This window comes from Mesoplodon bidens (assembly GCF_964165515.1).
Source record: "Mesoplodon bidens genome assembly, chromosome: 2".
Classification (NCBI taxonomy): domain Eukaryota; kingdom Metazoa; phylum Chordata; class Mammalia; order Artiodactyla; family Ziphiidae; genus Mesoplodon; species Mesoplodon bidens.
This window is the reverse complement of record NC_138177.1, coordinates 132,134,159-132,153,501: the sequence shown is the minus strand read 5'-3', so window position 1 is coordinate 132,153,501 and position 19,343 is coordinate 132,134,159. Positions and strand designations below refer to the sequence as shown.

Sequence of the window (19,343 nt, the reverse complement as noted above, 5' to 3'; positions counted from 1 at the left end):
TGGGAGCTATGTAATGCACTCTCTTTCACTTTTATGTTGGCTAACAGGTAGCTAAGAGCCACACTTTGTGCAAAATTTTAGTAGCATGCCTTAATCTAGGTTTTTTTATTACAGTCTTCCCCGTCTTCCTTATTATATATTGTTAATATTTTTACAATTACCAATTTACAATGAATTGTTTTCTTCCTTACTGTATGCTTCCTATATTAACTTAGTAGGATAAAAAAGATAAGTAAATAAAAGATCAAGTCCATGAACAGAAAAAAGTAATACGGTTAAAGGGCACCATTTTTAGAGTAGATAAGATTTTATTTAAAAATTTTAGGGAATACGTCTTTAACAAAGACTTTAAGATGTTTACGGTCAGTGATATCTGAATGTAATATTGATACTCTTTGGTCAAATAAAACAAATAAGCAAGACTTGAAAAATGGTAGAATAATATCAGAATCTATTCAGTACTGAAAAAATAAATTAAACCTTTAAAATGCCATAATCATAATTATTACAATTTTTTTTAGAATTCTATATTGTGAAATATTTTGACACATATTACCTATTAGGTATTTCTAGCAACTCTTGGCAGTATATATACTGTTTATCCCCACCTTCTCAATGAAGAAACTGAGCCTCATAGAAGTGAACTGACTTCCCCAGATCACGAAGCTAGTAAATGGCAAAACCCAATTACAAACTCATATCTTCTGCTTTCTTTTCCAATGATTTTTCAGACTACTATCTCTTAAAAAGGTGACTTTATTATTGCCAAAGGTTGGAGTCATTAAATATTTTTAAACTTTTTTTTAAAAAAATTAAAATGTATATTATTCTACTAAGTTCAGACTTTTATCTTTTGTCCCCATAATAAAAAGTTGATCATCAGTGTGTGTGAATTCATTCATTTACTCAACAAATACACTTTAATGCCTACATAAAGTAAGCTTGTAATAAAGAGGCACAGTGATGAATAAAATAGTCAAAAATTCTGCCCTCATGGACATTCCATGAAGGAGGATGACTAATTAAATGCAAAATTAATAAAATCATTTCAAAAGTGTTTTGAAGGGAACAAGCCAGTAGCCAAACTAGAGAACAGTCGGGGAGTGAAGGAGATTGGGGGACCAGAGCCTCTGTCTCTGCAGAAGTGACACTTAAGCTTAAACCTGAAAGAGGAGGATGAGATATATATGTGAAAAGGTATGAATCTTCTAAGCAGGGAGAATACTACATACGAAATCCCTGACACAGGAAAGAGCTTTATTTGTTCTAGGATATGAAAAAGCAGAGTAACTGGAACATCTCCTGCAAGGCAGGAGACTGGGCTGTATAGAGAGGCTACCGTGTGCAGTATCTTGTAGGCTATGGTAGAGACTAAAGAGTAGACATTAGAAAAATCTATTTCCAAGTGCAGAAAATCTCTTTAGATCTCAGATTTTTAAAGGTGCTTTTACACTAACTATAAACTGTGTGAATTAATTTTTCTACACTTAGTTATTTTTGGTGCTGTATATTCGTGTATTGAGTTTCACATAATTTCTTTAGAGCCTGTTGATGAATTCTTTCTGTAGTCTTTCTGTAGTTAGGAAAGGAAGTTAAGTAACTAACATGACATGAGTTAGCTTTAGAGCAAATGGAGGGGTTGGCGTAAAGGAGGTTTCTTTCCTTTTCTATGAACATTATCAGTTAATGTGCAGCCAAAAAATCAGAATTTCATGCTTTTTTATTAATCAATTCATAGTACTAAAATTTTCCTCATAAATGTGTATCAGAAGGACAAGCTAGAAAGTATGTTTTAAGTCATATGATATACATATTAATAATAAATAATTTAAATTCTATCAAAAGGCTAAAACAAGGTTTGATTTATTTTTCATTTCAGGCATGCCCATTTGTCATCGATATCTATGCAGACAAATGCAAGCCAAGAATTAAAACTGTCCATATGGAGGCATGCAGTGGGCAACTTGAGAAGGCCATTTGTAAATTTGTTCTTAACAAAGGCGATGCCAAATCAGTGGATGGCTATGAAAATATAATTGTACATACTTATAAGTGTGACACTTGGATAACATCAGTTATTGAAAACAAGGTATCCATTATAAGGTGGTTCTCCTCATAACAGCAATGTTTGCTACTATGTTCCATCTTCTTTCTCACCCTATTCTTGCATAGTAATTAAATACCCCATTACATTAATAATATCTATAATAGTCAATTTATTCTTTTTTCTTTTTGAGTTTATAACTCAAACTGGGCATGATAATTTTTATATTTTTTAAGGTATATAATATTTACTTTATTCATTAGATATTTATTTTTTGTGTTTCTTTATGAGACAATTGTTTTTCTATTAAAATATTATGAAAATTAAATAGTTAGAGATCTATTAAGATACAGCATAATCTGGGCACAAAGTATTTTATTTAGTTTGTTACTAAAAGTCTTCACACATACATAGCTATTTTAAACAATGGACATCATGTTTTAAAGAAATATAAACAAAGTAAAGAAAAGAATTTAGCCCAACTGTTTTATACAAACTTTGCAGTATCAGAAATCCTACAGATTATCATCATTTTATCTGATTAAATATATTCTACTGTCCAGGACCTGTTTTTATCAAGCCAATTATTTCTGGCTTTGGCCATCTTCTCCGCTACTGTCGATATTGCAGGTCAAGAGAATACACACATAAATTCTTAAAGTCAGATATACTGAGTTTTCTAGAAATTATAAATTTTTATAAAATCTTACTCAAGATGGCTAGGTTTTTAGAACTGTTGGCTTATTTCTTTTAGTTCCTGGGTGAAATTTACATTATTTTTATGCCTGTCATAAATTTTTTAAAGTGCTTAAGATTTGGCTGAGTATTGAGTCAATGTGAATATATATTATGTAACTCTCATAGTCACCATAGGGGCCACTAGAAAGTATAACATGGTTTCTGCTGTCAAGGAGTTTATGGGCTAGTTGTAAAGGCAAAATTAATACTCTCGAAACAACAGTTAAATGTTAAATTACATAGTACTGTTTGTATGTGCAATAGGAATTCAACTGTATTTGTACTTGATGTTAGTTTGAACTATAGAAGTTGGGGAAGGGTTTGTGATTAGGGGGATGGGAACTGATTGGGATTTAAACATGTGTATAGGATTTGAAGGATAACTAGAATTTAGATACACAGAGAGGCAGCCTTTAGAAGCAGGAGAAACAGTGTAAGGAGAAATATGAGTAAGAGTTAATGTGAACTATAGATGAAAAAGTGAGAATATCTCCTTTGCAGAAACAAAGAGCTTTATTTGGAGAAGTATTTGAAAGGTAAATAACATAGGTTGAATGGGTCCAGATTATATATTTTATCTTGAAAACAAGATAGAAGAGTTTAGACTTGATGAAATAAGATAGGTTCCCCAGCCAGTAGATTGCAGTCTTCAAATGGATCATAACACTTTGGAGAGTGGTTCGTAAGATCCAGCATGTTTCTGTTGCTGCCCTCTATGTTTTCTTGTTTGTTTGGTTTTGGTTGTGTGTGTGTGTGAGCCCTCTACACTTTATTAGAATTAAAAGGGTGGAAGCGAACCACTACCTTACCCCAATTCCTCTGCTCTATTACCTTCATTTCTCAACCCTCCATCTCCTTTTCCCACAAGGAAAATTAAATTTCCCTTCACCAAAATGAGGTAATAATAATATTTTAGAGCTTACCATGTGCCAGGCACTTTAATGCTTTTACTTCTCACAACAACCCAATGAGGTAAGTATTATACTATTCCTGTTTTACACACAAGGAAACTGAAGCACAGTGATGTTAAATAACTTACAAAAGGTCGCAGAGCTAAGTAGTAGAAGAGATGAGAGATGAATCCAAGTAGTCTAATGTTATATTGCCCCTTTGTAGTCATTAGAGAGTGATTACAGGTTCTTTAGCAGGGGAATACTTTGACTCCTACATTTCTCTTATTTATCAGCTTCATTCTGCTTTCTCTTGTTTGCTATCCATCCTAGAGGCTATCGTTATCAATGATATATTATCTCCAGTATCACTTCTTCCTTAAGGTCTTCCGTGATACCCCAGTCTGAGCTAATGTTTCTGTGTTTCTATAATGTCTTCTTTGTTTCTATAGAGCCCTGTGAATATCTCTATCACAAGACTTGCAAAGTGTTTTGCAATTATCATTTTGTTTGTGTGTATTTAGTAAAGAAAGGAATAGCAACTTATAAAATCTTTCTTTTACAGTCAGATAATAAAGTGATTATTCACATCAACAACGAGCTGAGTAAAAATTGTGTAAACAACAGAGGACTTGACATATTTGCAGTAGAAGTGGCACCAAAATCTACAATGGTAATGCATTGTTTTCTAATTAAAGCCTTTTGTTTTATCAATTTGAAAAAAATATTTTTGCTATTAATATTATGGATAAATATGTAGATATGAAATAAAGTAGAAAATTATTTTAAGTATGATATTTGTATTAGTACCATCCTGTACTACGAGATAGAGGAGACTGGTTCTAATCCAGTTCTCACTATTTGGTTCAGTGATTATGGGACATTCACTTAATTTCTCTGTTTCAGTCTCCTTTTTGTTTGTTTCAGTCTCTTTAAGTGTAAAATTAATGTAATGTCACCAGTTTTAGGTACTTCACAAAATTAATGTAAAGATAAAAATAAAATGATATATGTGAAAGCACTATTGAATATTATATAGAAATACAAAGTAGTGTTAATAGTAATAGGACTTTTGATAACTCAAAATATTTTTATCCACATTATTAAAATTTTCTGAGGTAACCTAAAAGAGAAAATGCCTGTGAGTTTTAGATAACCAACTAAGTCAAGAGCTAGGAATAGCTGAAGTTCTGGTGTTAGCAGAACTCTGGGTTTCTGATTTAGCCAGGAGTTCAAAGGCAGGGAGAGATCAGTAGACCCTGAAACTAGTTTAGTCAAGGGAAAAAGGAAAAAACTTTCTATTCTTTCCCTTTTTTTCTCCATACTGTCAGTGAAATCCTAAAACATGCTAAAACAGGATAAGAAGAGTTTATCTTTTCTGTTATCCCAATCATGTTTTTTTTTAAATGTTCTAGGCTTAGTGAGGAAAGAATATTTACTTCCCTTTCTACCACTCCTCTTTACCCACATTCACAAATACCAACTACCAAATACTATATTACGTAGAATTTAGGCTGGATTATCCTGTTAGATATCAGATTGTAGATTGCAGGTGCCTGCTAAGGACAAATATTAAAGAATTTTATCTGCACAGAGATATTTTTTATATAGGTTCTAGAAATATTGTCCTATTGAAAAATTAGCCCAAAATTACAGTATATAAAAGGAAGGTAAAGGCTTTCTATTTTTATATGCAGGTTTGTCAACATGTAATGCCTCTGAATGAACGACAAGAATGGATATATTATTGTGTGTATTCCCTTATATCTTAAACACTGTTTTTAGGAAATAATTTTGCTTGAGACTATCAAACTAAGAATAATTACTTCAAGTTTAGTCTCTTATTTGTTTATCAACAAAATGCTAATCAATTTAACTGATGTACATAATAATCTATTTAATTTGTATGCATTTACATTTCATGTCCATATTATATACTTTATTATTAAAATAGAAATAATTTTTTAATGTGTGGCCTTCTTATTAATTTAATGGGAAATCTGGGCATATTTCATTTATGACTAGTAAATTGAAATCAAAGTACAGGTAAGCTTTTAAAAAGTAATACTCGGGCTTCCCTGATGGCGCAGTGGTTGAGAGTCCGCCTGCTGATGCAGGGGACACGGGTTCGGGAAGATCCCACATCCCGCTGAGCGGCTGGGCCCGTGAGCCATGGCCGCTGAGCCTGCGCGTCTGGAGCCTGTGCTCCGCAACGGGAGAGGCCACAACGGTGAGAGGCCCGGGTACCACAAAAAAAAAAAAAAAAAAAAAAGTAATACTCAATGAATTCTATAAAATCCTATACACTTTTATTTATCAAAAAAATCCTGGAATAAAATGTAAATGGGCAAGCTGCAGTGAGTGCCTTGTGCTTTATCCCTGTGCTCTGGCCTATCCAAGGAGCCCAGTGGATCCAGGGTTCCTATCCTCACTGGTATAGTCACAGGCATGTGGCTGTGAAAGGACCAGGAGTCCTCCTTCCTGCTGCTGCTGCTGAAGCTGGTGACGTGCAGCCCCTTCACTGCTTACTTCTTCACCAGCAGCCTCTATCTCCTGCTGTGCCTCTTCATCCTTGAGCATGTACCCTCCCACAGGGCTCTGCTGGTGCTCAAGCCCCAGGACTGAGTTTCTGCCATTGGCAGTGGCAGTCACAATGAGTCAGAGAACAGTTGGATGTTGCGTTTACTTCTGATGAGATTGCTATCTTAATGCACAATAGCACAAGTAGATACAAGGACTGATGGGACTGGTCGATGTGTGATTTGACACTTGAACAAATTAGAAAGTTTAATCCTGCAGCAGATCACAGATTCAGGAATAACTTCCCTGATGAGAAGATCCCTGCCCTGAGTGAAGCTGGAGCAGAGTGCCTGAACCATAACGTCACAGTCTTCTTTGATGTCAAAGGCCATGCAAATATGGCTCCTGATGTTCTAACGAAAATGTGTATGGAATTTCCTCTACTATACAATAGTAGTATTATTTGCTCTTTCTTGCCAGAAGCTATCTATGAGACAAACAAGTCACAGTGTAGTAATGGCTTTAACTCACAGACCTTGGAACCTTAGCCATACAGCAGATGGGACTATGATATTCTCTGGATACAATCCATGTTTGTGGTAATAGATGTTTCATTTGCTTGTAGCATACAAGCAATATAATATCTTACGGTACCTGTGTGGAATTTCGGTTTTCCTCATGCAAAAGGATTTTGTATCCCCAAACTACTTGAAGAAGTGGTCAACTAAAGGCATTCAGGTTGTTGCTTGGACGGTTAATACCTTTGATGAAAAAAAGTTACTATGAATCCCATCTTGGTTCCAGCTCTGTCAGACAGTGTGTTGGAAGACTGCACATCAGTTCTAGAATCTCCCCCAACCCCCTCCCCAAGGAAACATGTACAGAAACTGCTGCCTGCTGGTCTCATGCAGGGATATCAAAATATCCCGTGTGCTAGCCCAAACCCTGGGAGATCAGGTAGCTCACACAAGTAATAGGAACCAAAGCAAAGTCTGGTGTTGCCAACATGCTCCATGGAATGCCTGAGTTCAACACTTGCTCTTGAAAATCTGGGTCTGCAAAAAGGCACAACAGCTCCTCCCCTGACCTAAGTGGGGCATACACCTTAACCTGGTGAGGATAAGCACAGACTGAGTTGTGAAATTTGGGAGTACAGATGCAAATACATGGAAAATGCACCATCACTCAGAGTTGACATTTTAAAACTTGCCATGCTTTTGTAACATTTATTTCAAATACTGTATTCAGCTATGTTATCAAGGTATTGTGGCTGTCAAACTTGTGACCACACTAAAAATCATTAAAAGGAATAAAAAAGTGAATGCAGAAACAGCCATTTAATTATATACTGTATTTAGTTTTCCCATGAGGAAATATAATTAAGCAAAATTTGGAGAAATTAATTTTTGTATTAAAGAAGCCAAATTCTAATCACAACAGTAGGAATATTTTGTTCTGACAGTAAATTGTTTAATGGATTTACTTGTGGAGTATTTTTAATTAAATGTATTTTGAAATAATAGAAATTAAATCAAATAGCAATTAATGAAGTAGTACAGTGCATGAAGTACTATATTAAGCAATTAAGAACTGTGTAACCATATCAGTAACAGAATACTTGGCTAGTAAATGTCAGCTTTTGAAATATGAATACCAGTATAGCAGTATATTATTTTTACCCAGCACATGCTAGCACATAGTTTAAATGTCACTTGGATTTTTGGCCCTTGATTAGATGTCTGTAAAATGGGTTGTCATTCTCTAGCAGTCTGAATTCTTTAGATGATGTCTTAAAAAGTAATGCAATGTGAAAGCATTTTATTAATTGCCAGATGCTTTGTAAGTGAAATAAATGTGGCCCTATATTCTGTTTCACGAAGTATTGAGTTGCAGGAAATAAATTATCTGGCTCTGTTACCAAAAGCGTATGATAAAGTTGCTATCTTTGCCACAAGTTGTAAAAAGGCTTTTTATAATAGAATGATAGGTGACATAAAGTGGTATCATTGGAACATGGAGACTCAAGAAAGAATAGTGAGCACTTAAGCCTTATCTTCCACCACTGTCACCACTTAGACATACCAAGCCTTTTTTCTTCTTCCCATTACTCACTTATTAGAGGGGAAAAAACCCAGCTATCTTATGGTCCCATTTTCAATTACTCAGTAGAAAAGAAAGATATTTTGTTTCAAGTTAAACTTTCTTCTGAGCAAATGAAAATCAAAGGAAATCGGCTAGTTAATGATTATAATAAGCTGGGTTCCATTTTTGGACCTTTAAGTAAATGATTTTTTAAGGATTACTTCAGTACTGTGGTACTAGAATATCCAGAAAAAATTAATTAAAGTCCTGAAATACCAGACTCATAGGTTGATAATGATTCTTTATTCAACTAAAATAAAGTTGATTAACATGTAAGAATGTTTTCTTTAAATTCAAGAGGTGCTACCCTTTTTCAGGGTAGTTTTGTGCAGATTGACTATTACATTTTCAAAGGTAACTTTTCATGTTGTTTAATTTTAAAAGCACAAGGATTCAACTTATGAAAAAGACATCTAAATGCCCCGTCTCTCCTGTACCCTTCCTATCTTCATGGTATCTACATTAAAGCTCCCCATGAATAAATTTTATCTACAAACACTTCCTCAAAACTAGCTTTTTTTATTATTATTTATATGTGTTCTAGACTTTTCTTCTTTAAGAAACCTCTCATTCCCCATCTATCTCTATCATTATTCTGTCCTCCCCTTCACACCGAAAAGACATGACAGAATTGTTTGCTATACCTACTTTTTTGACTCCCGTTCATTCTTTCCAGTTAATTCAACTAGTGGTTTTTCCAGGGACATAAATAACTTCCTTATCATTAAACACAGTAGATATTTTGAAGTCTTCTCTCCAGTGTTAGATATTGTTGATCTCTCTGACACCATATTCTCCAGATTTTCTTCCAACCTCTGACCATTCCTTTTCAGGCTTCTTCCAACCATACTTCTGTACCTTCTCTCAGTTTCTGCGTTCTCTCTCACCTCAGGCCATTTGGATGTAATATTTCCTTCTTGCCCATAGAATTAAGTCTTCCTTCCCCTTTTCCTCTTCTTCCTTCAGGTCTCACCAAGTATGTCAGTTTTGCCTAGAATCCTTTCTTGATTTCTCCCCCCCCCCCACCAAGACCACTTTGATGGCCCTATTACTTTGTGCTCACTCTTTGTGGTCACACTCAGCATCCTATACGGGAATTACTGTTTTATCTGTACCCTTCACTAGGCTGAAAGCAGGGATAGTTACAATTCCAGCATATACCATTGGAACCATAATATACAATAAATATTTTTTGGATGATTGAATAAAGTGGGCAGAAAATTTAAACTTACATGTGGTATAATTTTTTTCCTAGTTCTTGGGCTATTTGTAAGTTAAAAATAGAAACATAAGAAAAGAAACACAAGGTCTCATTACTATCCAATTCCACTTATACAGATTTTGGTTTTCATGTAATTAATTACATGAAACAGATAAAACAACTAAAACAAAATGAAATATTTTTTCATTATCTAAGTTTTAAATGGGAGGGGAAATGGCTAAATGATCGCTGTAATTCCTTCCTACTCTAAAATTCTACAGTTCCGATATTTTAAAGCCAAATTAGTGTTAATTATCAAATGCTGTCATAAGTAATTCTTAAATTACTATATTTAATAAGTTTGTTGATTTTTCCATTACATATTGTAGTAGACCTGTGGTTTTTTGTGTTTTTTTTTAAGCCAGTGGCCTTCTTTTAGATCTATTTTTGGTGTAAGTTAAATAGGAAGCAGAAACTTAATATATCACAGTGATCATATTTTGGATATAATCCAGGAAAATGGAAATGTATTTCTGGTTTTGACCACCAGAGGGTGAGCATATTATTTCATTATTCATCAGTGCACACATATGCCCCAGAGAGAGAGACTGATAATATTTCTCAGCAGTGGATTAAGTCCTTTATGACTTCTAAGACTGCTTTGGGAAAATATATTGTATATTGTGGATACATCCATACACAGGCATATACACCCATTCTTATTAGAGAATATATAAAAATTATTTCTAACTTGTAAAGTGGATACTAAATCTTCAGCTCTTAAAAGACTCTTCACTTATTCATGAAGTTACAAGTATTATATAAGGAGATATAGAGATAGCCCTGCTAGCTTTACATAGGATTATAAAGCCTATCTTTGCTACTCAGCCTTGCTTAATTTCTGGAAAAAATAAGAACTACATAAAGATTTGGGGAAAAATAAGGCAAATAATGGAATTGATTTAGGGAACGTAGATGCGATTCATGTGGAGACACAATTTAGGGGCCAGGGACTAGGAATTGTTGCTGAAAATCTAAGAGGTAAAGGATTTTGATTGAAGTGTCTGTACTTATTAGCTATGGCTAATTCTTGTCTAAGGAAGATGAAGAATAGGCATTCTCAATTCTTATGAATAATTCACAAGCTGCATATATTTGCAATATTTGACCACAGTTGATTTAAAGGTATATATGAATGTTAAAAAGAAAACCAACATAAAGTGGTTAGAAGTATGGTTCCATTCCCCCCAAATTTAAAAACATTATTTTAAAATTTCTTTTAGATACAGTTGGTAAACATCCAACATTTTATACATATTCTTAACTTTATTCTTTCCTCTACAATTTAACACAAGATCATCTAAATTAAAATTGAAGGCCAGCTTAAGTTCAATCATCCGTATGAGGCTAATGTCGACATATAATATCAATGCAATAGTGCCAGTTACAGAATGCCAGCATTGTAACCTTTCTGGAAATTATAGTTATGAATATGAAGCATTACTAAAAAGTACATTTCTCTGCGCCGTTTCTAAATATCTGTTGTAAAAATTGTTTGTATTTAGCTTCTTCAGAAAGACTTGTTTTCTTCCTTGCAGAGCAGTAACAATTTTGGAAGACAAGTAGACTGGTGAATGGTATACAAGGGAATAAAATTAGCAAGTATCTAGAACACATGGCATTAGTTACAAGGCCGAAGTAGTAGACATGATCTCTGTCCTCGGGAGAAGAAAGAGCTGAGGAAATGAGTTACATGTTATCCTACTAAGGAATGATATTAAGTCTTAAATTACAGTAGTAAACACTGATCATTAAGCATAAACTAGGGATGAGTTAGGGTACAGGAACAGTAAAGGAAGGGAAGACTTGCCCAGTTTGAGGGGAGAGGGTGATAAGATTCTCTTGGAGGACTGAAGGAATGAAAGAAGTGTGGTTTGAAGCCGACAAGTGCTTTGATTTGTTTTTAGTCATGCAATACAATGTATTTTAAAATTTAAATAATGGAAAAAGTCACATTTTAGTAACTATTAAAGGAAATGAGTCATAGGCTTTAAAATATTGAGAAGTACTACACTAAAATATTAGACCATGTTTGGTAGAACCAGTTTGGACAAAATAAGTTGGACAAAATAAGTTGGAAAGATTAGTGTGGCTGGAAGAGTCAGGGAGATGAGCTAGCACTTTAAGTGAACTTGAAGGGATAAAAGGGATTTAGAAGGGGGAGGAGGAAATTTCAGACATTTTCTCATGTTTTTCACTTTTCCTACAATTTCCTGTATTGTATCTCTGCCTATTAATATCATAGGCAATAAGTCAATAATCATATATTTATTGATTGCCGAATATGTATAGAGCACAGCTTTATTTACTGAATGTACACAGGTGATCAAGCTAGACATTGTTCCTGCTCTCATTATATATAGTCTATCAGAGAAGATAGATTGTGAACAAGTATTACACACAGGGCCTTTAACATATATTTTTAAAATGCTTCATTCTTCATGAAGCCTTTAAACCTTTCCCCAATGCAGAAGAAACTATTCTCTTCTTGGGCTTCTATTTTAAATCTAATACTTTTTTTTCTGTGAGTTTTTTTTTAATAAATATATTTTATTTATTTATTTTTGGCTGCGTTGGGTCTTCGTTGCTGCGCGCGGGCTTTCTCTAGTTTCAGCGAGTGGGGGCTACTCTTCACGGCAGTGTGCGGGCTTCTCATTGCGGTGGCTTCTCTTGTTGCGGAGCACAGGCTCTAGGCACGTGGGCTTCAGTAGTTGTGCCTCGAGGTCGCTAGAGCACAGGCTCAGTAGTTGTGGCGCACGGACTTAGTAGCTCCATGGCATGTGGGATCTTCCCGGACCAGGGCTCTATTGACATGTATAGATTCATTTGACTACCACCACAATCAGGATCCAGAGCAGTTCCATCACCAATAAACTCCCTTTTCACATCCTCCTCTCCTCCTAGCTCCAAACTCCCAGCTCCTGGCAATCACTGATCTGTTTTCCATCACTATGGTTTTCTCTTTTTGAGAATGTCATGTAAATGGGATCATGTATCAACCTTTTGAGACTGAATTTTTTCACTCAGCATAATGCCTTTGAGAATTATCCAAATTGGTGTATCAACAGTTTGTTCCTTTTACTGCTGAGTAGTTTTTCATCATAAAGATTTACACAATTTGTTTATTCATTCATCTGCTAGGTTGTTTCCAGTTTTTGGCAATATTAACAGAGCTGCTGTAAACATTCAAGTATAGGTTCCTACTTGAACATAAGTTTTCATTTCTGTAGGGTACATACCCGAATGTGAGATTACTGGATCATATGTTTAAGTGTATGTTTGACTTCTTAAGAAACTGTTTCAGTGTTTTCCAGAGTGGCTGTACCAGTTTGCATTTCTACCTGCAATATATGAAAGTTCCAGTTGTTCTGCATCCTTGTTAGCACTTAGTTTGTCAGTATTTTTTATTTTAGTCATTCTAATAGATATGCGGTGTTATCTCATAGTGGTTTTAATTTGCATTCCCCTAATGGCCAATGATACTGAGCAACTTTTTGTATGCTCCTTTACTATCTGTATATATCCTCTTCAGTGAGGTATCTCTTTAAGTCTTTTGCTTATTTTAAATTGGGTTGTTCTCTTACTGTTGAGTTTTGGGATTTTTTTTGTAATTATGTAAATTTTTTTTGAATTTTATTTATTTTTTTATACAGCAGGTTCTTATTAGTCATCGATTTTATACACATCAGTGTATACACGTCAATCCCAATCTCCCAATTCATCACACCACCACCACCACCCTACCACCACCCCTGGGGCTTTCCCCCCTTGGTGTCCATACGTTTGTTCTCTACATCTGTGTCTCAATTTCTGCCCTGAAAACTGGTTCATCTGTACCATTTTTGTAGGTTCCACATATATGCGTTAATATACGGTATTTGTTTTTCTCTTTCTGACTTACTTCACTCTGTATGACAGTCTCTAGATCCATCCACGTCTCTACAAATGACCCAATTTCGTTCCTTTTTTATGGCTGAGTAATATTCCATTGTATATATGTACCACATCTTCTTCATCCTTTCATTTGTTGATGGGCATTTAGGTTGCTTCCATGACCTGGCTATTGTAAATAGTGCTGCAATGAACACTGGGGTGTATGTGTCTTTTTGAATTATGGTTTTCTCTGGGTATATGCCTAGTAGTGGGATTGCTGGGTCATATGGTAATTCTATTTTTAGTTTTTTAAGGAACCTCCATACTGTTCTCCATAGTGGCTGTATCAATTTACATTCCCACCAACAGTGCAAGAGGGTTCCCTTTGCTCCATGCCCTCTCCAGAATTTGTTGTTTGTAGATTTTCAGATGATGCCCATTCTAACTGGTGTGAGGTGATACCTCATTGTACCTTTGATTTGCAGTTCTCTAATATTTAGTGATGTTTTCATATGCTTCTTGGCCATCTGTATGTCCTCTTTGGAGAAATGTCTATTTAGGTCTTCTGCCCATTTTTTGATTGGGTTGTTTGTTTTTTTAATAGTGAGTTGCATGAGCTGTTTATATATTTTGGAGATTAATCCTTTGTCCATTGATTCTTTTGCAAATATTTTTTCCCATTCTGAGGGTTGTCTTTTCATCTTGTTTGTAGTTTCCTTTGCTTTGCAAAAGCTTTTAAGTTTCATTAGGCCCCATTTGTTTATTTTTGTTTTTATTTCCATTACTCTAGGAGGTGGGTCAAAAAAGATCTTGCTGTGATTTATGTCAAACGGTGTTCTTCCTATGTTTTCCTCTAAGAGTTTTATAGTGTCCGGTCTTACATTTAGGTCTCGAATCCATTTTTGAGTTTATTTTTGTGTATGGTGTTAGGGAGTGCTCTAATTTCATTCTTTTACATGTAGCTGTACAGTTTTCCCAGCACCACTTATTGAAGGGACTGTCTTTTCTCCATTGTATATCCTTGCCTCCTTTGTCATAGATCAGTTGACCATAATTGTGTGGGTTTATCTCTGGGCTTTCTATCCTGTTCCAGTGATCTATATTTCTGTTTTTGTGCCAGTACCATATTGTCTTGATTACTGTAGCTTTGTAGTATAGTCTGAAGTCAGGGAGTCTGATTCCTCCAGCTCCATTTTTTTCCCTCAAGACTGCTTTGGCTATTCGGGGTCTTTTGTGTCTCCATACAGATTTTAAGATTTTTTGTTCTAGTTCTGTAAAAAATGCCATCAGTAATTTGAAAGGGATTGCATTGTACCTGTAGATTGCTTTGGGTAGTATAGTCATTTTCACAATATGGATTCTTCCAACCAAAGAACATGGACTATCTCTCCATCTGTTGGTATCATCTTTAATTTCTTTCAACAGTGTCTTATAGTTTTCTGCATAAGGTCTTTTGTCTCCCTAGGTAGGTTTATTCCTAGGTATTTTATTCTTTTTGTTGCAATGGTAAATGGCAGTGTTTCCTTAATTTCTTCTTCAAATTTTTGATCATTAGTGTATAGGAATGCAAGAGATTTCTGTGCATTAACTTTGTATCTTGCAACTTTACCAAATTCATTGATTAGCTCTAGTAGTTTTCTGGTGGCATCTTTAGGATTCTCTATGTATAGTATCATGTCATCTGCAAACAGTGACAGTTTTACTTCTTCTTTTCCAATGTGTATTCCTTTTATTTCTTTTTCTTCTCTGATTGCCGTGGCTAGGACTTCCAAAACTATGTTGAATAACAGTGGCGAGAGTGGACATTGTTGTCTTGTTCCTGATCTTAGAGGAAATGCTTTCAGTTTTTCACTATTCAGAATGATGTTTGCTGTGGGTTTGTTGTATATGGCCTTTACTATTTTGAGGTAGGTTCCCTCTGTGCCCACTTTCTGGAGCGCTTTTGTCATAAATCGGTGTTGAATTTTGTCAGAAGCTTTTTCTGCATCTATTGAGATGATCATATGGCTTTTATCCTTCAATTTGTTAATATGGTGTATCACATTGATTGATTTATGTATATTGAAGAATCCTTGCATCCCTGGGATAAATCCCACTTGATCATGGTGTATGATCCTTTTAATGTGTTGTTGGATTCTGTTTGCTAGTATTTTGTTGAGGATTTTTGCATCTATATTCATCAGTGATATTGGTCTGTAATTTTCTTTTTTTGTAGTATCTTTGTCTGGCTTTGGTGTCAGGGTGATGGTGGCCTCAAAGAATGAGTTTGGGAGTGTTCCTTCCTTGCAATTTTTTGGAAGAGTTTGAGAAGGATGGGTGTTAGTTCTTCTCTAAATGTTTGATAGAATTCACCTGTGAGGCCATCTGGTCCTGGACTTCTGTTTGTTGGAAGATTTTTAATCACAGTTTCATTTTCATTACTTGTGATTGGTCTGTTCATATTTTCTGTTTCTTACTGGTTCAGTCTTGGAAGGTTATACCTTTCTAATAATTTGTCCATTTCTTCCAGGTTGTCCATTTTATTGGCATATAGTTGTTTGTAGTAATCTCTTATAATCCTTTGTATTTCTGCAGTGTCAGTTGTGATTTCTCCTTTTTCATTTCTAATTTTAGTGGTTTGAGTCCTCTCCCTCTTTTTCTTGATGAGTCTGGCTAATGGTTTATCAATTTTGTTTATCTTTGCAAAGAACCAGCTTTTAGTTTTATTGATCTTTGCTATTGTTTTCTTTGTTTCTATTTCATTTATTTCTGCTCTGATCTTTATGATTTCTTTCTTCTGCTAACTTTGGGTTTTGTTTGTTCTTCTTACTCTAGTTCCTTTAGGTGTAATGTTAGATTGTTAATTTGAGATTTTTCTTGTTTCTTGAGGTAGGCTTGTGTAGCTATAAACTTCCCTCTTAGAACTGCTTTTGCGGCATCCCATAGGTTTTGGATAGTCGTGTTTTCATTGTCATTTTTCTCTAGGTTTTTTCTGATTTACTCTTTGATTTCTTCAGTGATCTCTTGGTTATTTAGTAACGTATTGTTTAGCCTCCATGTGTTTGTGCTTTTTACGTTTTTTTCCCTGTAATTGATTTCTAATCTCATAGCGTGGTGGTCAGAAAAGATGCTTGATATGATTTCAATTTTCTTAAATTTACTGAGTCTTGATTTGTGACCCAAGATGTGATCTATCCTGGAGAATGTTCCATGTGCACTTGAGAAGAAAGTGTAATCTGCTGTTTTTGGATGGAATGTCCTATAAATATCAATTAAATCTATCTGGTCTATTGTGTCATTTAAAGCGTGTGTTTCCTTATTAATTTTCTGTTTGGATGATTTGTCCATTGGTGTAAGTGAGGTGTAAAAGTCCCCCACTATTATTGTGTTACTGTTGATTTCCTCTTTTAGAGCTGTTAGCAGTTGCCTTATATATTGAGGTGCTCCTATGTCGGGTGCATATATATTTATAATTATTATATCTTCTTCTTGGATTGACCCCTTGATCATTATGTAGTGTCCTTCCTTGTCTCTTGTAACATTCTTTATTTTAAAGTCTATTTTATCTGTTATGAGTATTGCTACTCCAGCTTTTTTTTGATTTCCATTTGCATGGAATATCTTTTTCCATCCCCTCACTTTCAGTCTGTATGTGTCCCTAGGTCTGAAGTGGGTCTCTTGTAGACAGCATATATATGGGTCTTGTTTTTGTGTCCATTCAGCAAGCCTGTGTCTTTTGGTTGGAGCATTTAATCCATTCACATTTAAGGTAATTATTGATATGTATGTTCCTATGACCATTTTCTTAATTGTTTTGGGTTTTTGTAGGTCCTTTTCTTCTCTTGTGTTTCCCACTTAGAGAAGTTCCTTTAGCATTTGTTGTAGAGCTGGTTTGGTGGTGCTGAATTCTCTTAGCTTTTGCTTGTCTGTAAAGCTTTTGATTTCTCCATTGAATCTGAATGAGATCCTTGCTGGGTAGAGTAATCTTGGTTGTAGTTTCCTCCCTTTCATCACTTTAAGTATATCATGTCACTCCCTTTTGGCTTGTAGAGTTTCTGCTGAGAAATCATCTGTTAACCTTATGGGGGTTCCCTTGTATGTTATTTGTCATTTTTCCCTGGCTGCTTTCAATAATTTTTCTTTATCTCTAATTTTTACCAATTTGATTACTATGTGTCTCAGTGTGTTTGTCCTTGGGTTTATCCTGTATGGGACTCTCTGCACTTCCTGGACTTGGGTCGCTATTTCCTTCCCCATGTTAGGGAAGTTTTCAACTATAATCTCTTTAAATATTTTCTTGGGTCCTTTCTCTCTCTCTTCTCCTTCTGGGACCTCTATAATGCCAATGTTGTTGCATTTAATGTTGTCCCAGAGGTCTCTTAGACTGTCTTCATTTCTTTTCATTCTTTTTTCTTTATTCTGTTCCACAGCAGTGAATGCCACCATTCTGTCTTCCAGGTCACTTATCCGTTCTTCTGCCTCAGTTATTCTGCTATTGATTCCTTCTCGTGTAGTTTTCATTTCAGTTATTGTGTTGTTCATCTCTGTTTGTTTGTTCTTTAATTTTTCTATATATTTTTTAAACATTTCTTGCATCATCTCGATCTTTGCCTCCATTCTTTTTCTGAGGTCCTGGATCATCTTCACTATCATTATTCTGAAATCCTTTCTGGAAGGTTGCCTATCTCCACTTCATTTAGTTGTTTTTCTGGGGTTTTATCTTGTTCCTTCATCTGGTACATAGCCCTCTGCCTTTTCATCTTGTCTATCTTTCTGTGAATGTGGTTTTTGTTCCACAGGCTGCAGGATTGTAATTCTTCTTGCTTCTTCTGTCTTCCCTCTGGTCTGCTAGTGTTGGAGGGTCTCCTGCAGGGGCGGGGCATGGCTGTGTCTTACCATGAGGACATGGACACTGGCAGCAGAAGTTCTGGGAAGTACTCCTTGGTGTGAGCCCTCCCAGGGTCTGCCATTAGCCCTTTCAAAGAGCCTGGGTAGGCCGAGTGTTGGGATTCTTTATAAATTCTGGTACATCTTTTGTTGGAGATGTGATTTGAAAATATTGTCTCCTAGCCTATAGTTTGTCTTTTCATTCTCTCAATTGTGTCATATGGAGAGCAAGTGTTTAACTTTGATGAACTCCAATTCATCAGTTTTTCCTTTAATGGGTCATGCATTTGGTGTCAAATCTAAGAATTTGTTGCCTAACCCCAGGTCACAAAGATTTCCTCTTGTTTTCTTCTAAAATTTTTATAGTTTTACTTTGTACATTTGTATCTATGATCTTTTTCCCCCATTTTAATTAAATATTTGACTTAGCTCTTTATTTTTTTAACACTGTGGTCTATTTTGAATTAATTTTTGTGTGAGCTGTGATGTTTAGGTTGAGGTTCATTTTTCTTTTTTTCCATATGGATTTCAACTATCCTGGCACCATTAGCTGAAAAGATTATTCTTTCTCCGTTAAATCGCTCTTTTATTTCTGGACTCTATTCTGTTCCATTGATCTGTCTGTAGTTCCCCTAACCAATACTACACTGTCTTGTTAGTGTAGCTTTATATATAGTAAGCCTTTTAATCAGATAATGTGATTCCTCCAATTTTATTGTGCTTTTCCAAAGTCATCTAGTTTCTTTCCCTTTCTAAGGAAATTTTAGGACTAGTCTACAAAAAGTTTATATATCTACAAAAAGTTTTGCTGGAATTTTGATTGATTTTGTGTTAAACGTATTGATCATTTGGAGGCAATTGACATGTTTATTATGTTGATGCTTCCAATCCATGAACATGGTATAGCTCTTCATTTATTTAGGCTTTCTTTTATTTATTTCATAAGCATTTTATATTTTTTAGCGTACAAATCCTGTACATTCTTTATTAGATTTGTATCTAAGTATTT

The 19,343-nt window shown here is 35.0% G+C and overlaps 1 protein-coding gene and 1 pseudogene across 4 annotated transcripts in view; both read left to right on the top strand.

Annotated features, from left to right (window-relative positions):
* EFCAB7 (EF-hand calcium binding domain 7) overlaps window positions 1–5,593 on the top strand; it is a gene marked incomplete at its 3' end in the record, with an annotated part of 49,712 nt that extends 44,119 nt beyond the window's left edge. For 2 of the 3 annotated variants that reach the window (XM_081224945.1, XM_081224946.1), the window contains exons 12-13: window positions 1,880–2,089; window positions 4,238–4,432. In XM_081224945.1, the coding sequence (XP_081081071.1) occupies window positions 1,880–2,089; window positions 4,238–4,432 (405 nt within the window). Of the gene's footprint in view, window positions 1–1,879; window positions 2,090–4,237; window positions 4,433–5,369 lie in introns of those variants that run through there. The other variant, XM_081224947.1, reaches the window with a different exon arrangement.
* On the top strand, window positions 5,533–7,166 carry LOC308604912 (glycerophosphodiester phosphodiesterase 1-like; annotated as a pseudogene). The gene is made up of 2 exons: window positions 5,533–5,553; window positions 6,136–7,166. The product of its transcript is annotated as a glycerophosphodiester phosphodiesterase 1-like (transcript).
* Window positions 7,167–19,343: the final 12,177 nt, after the last annotated feature.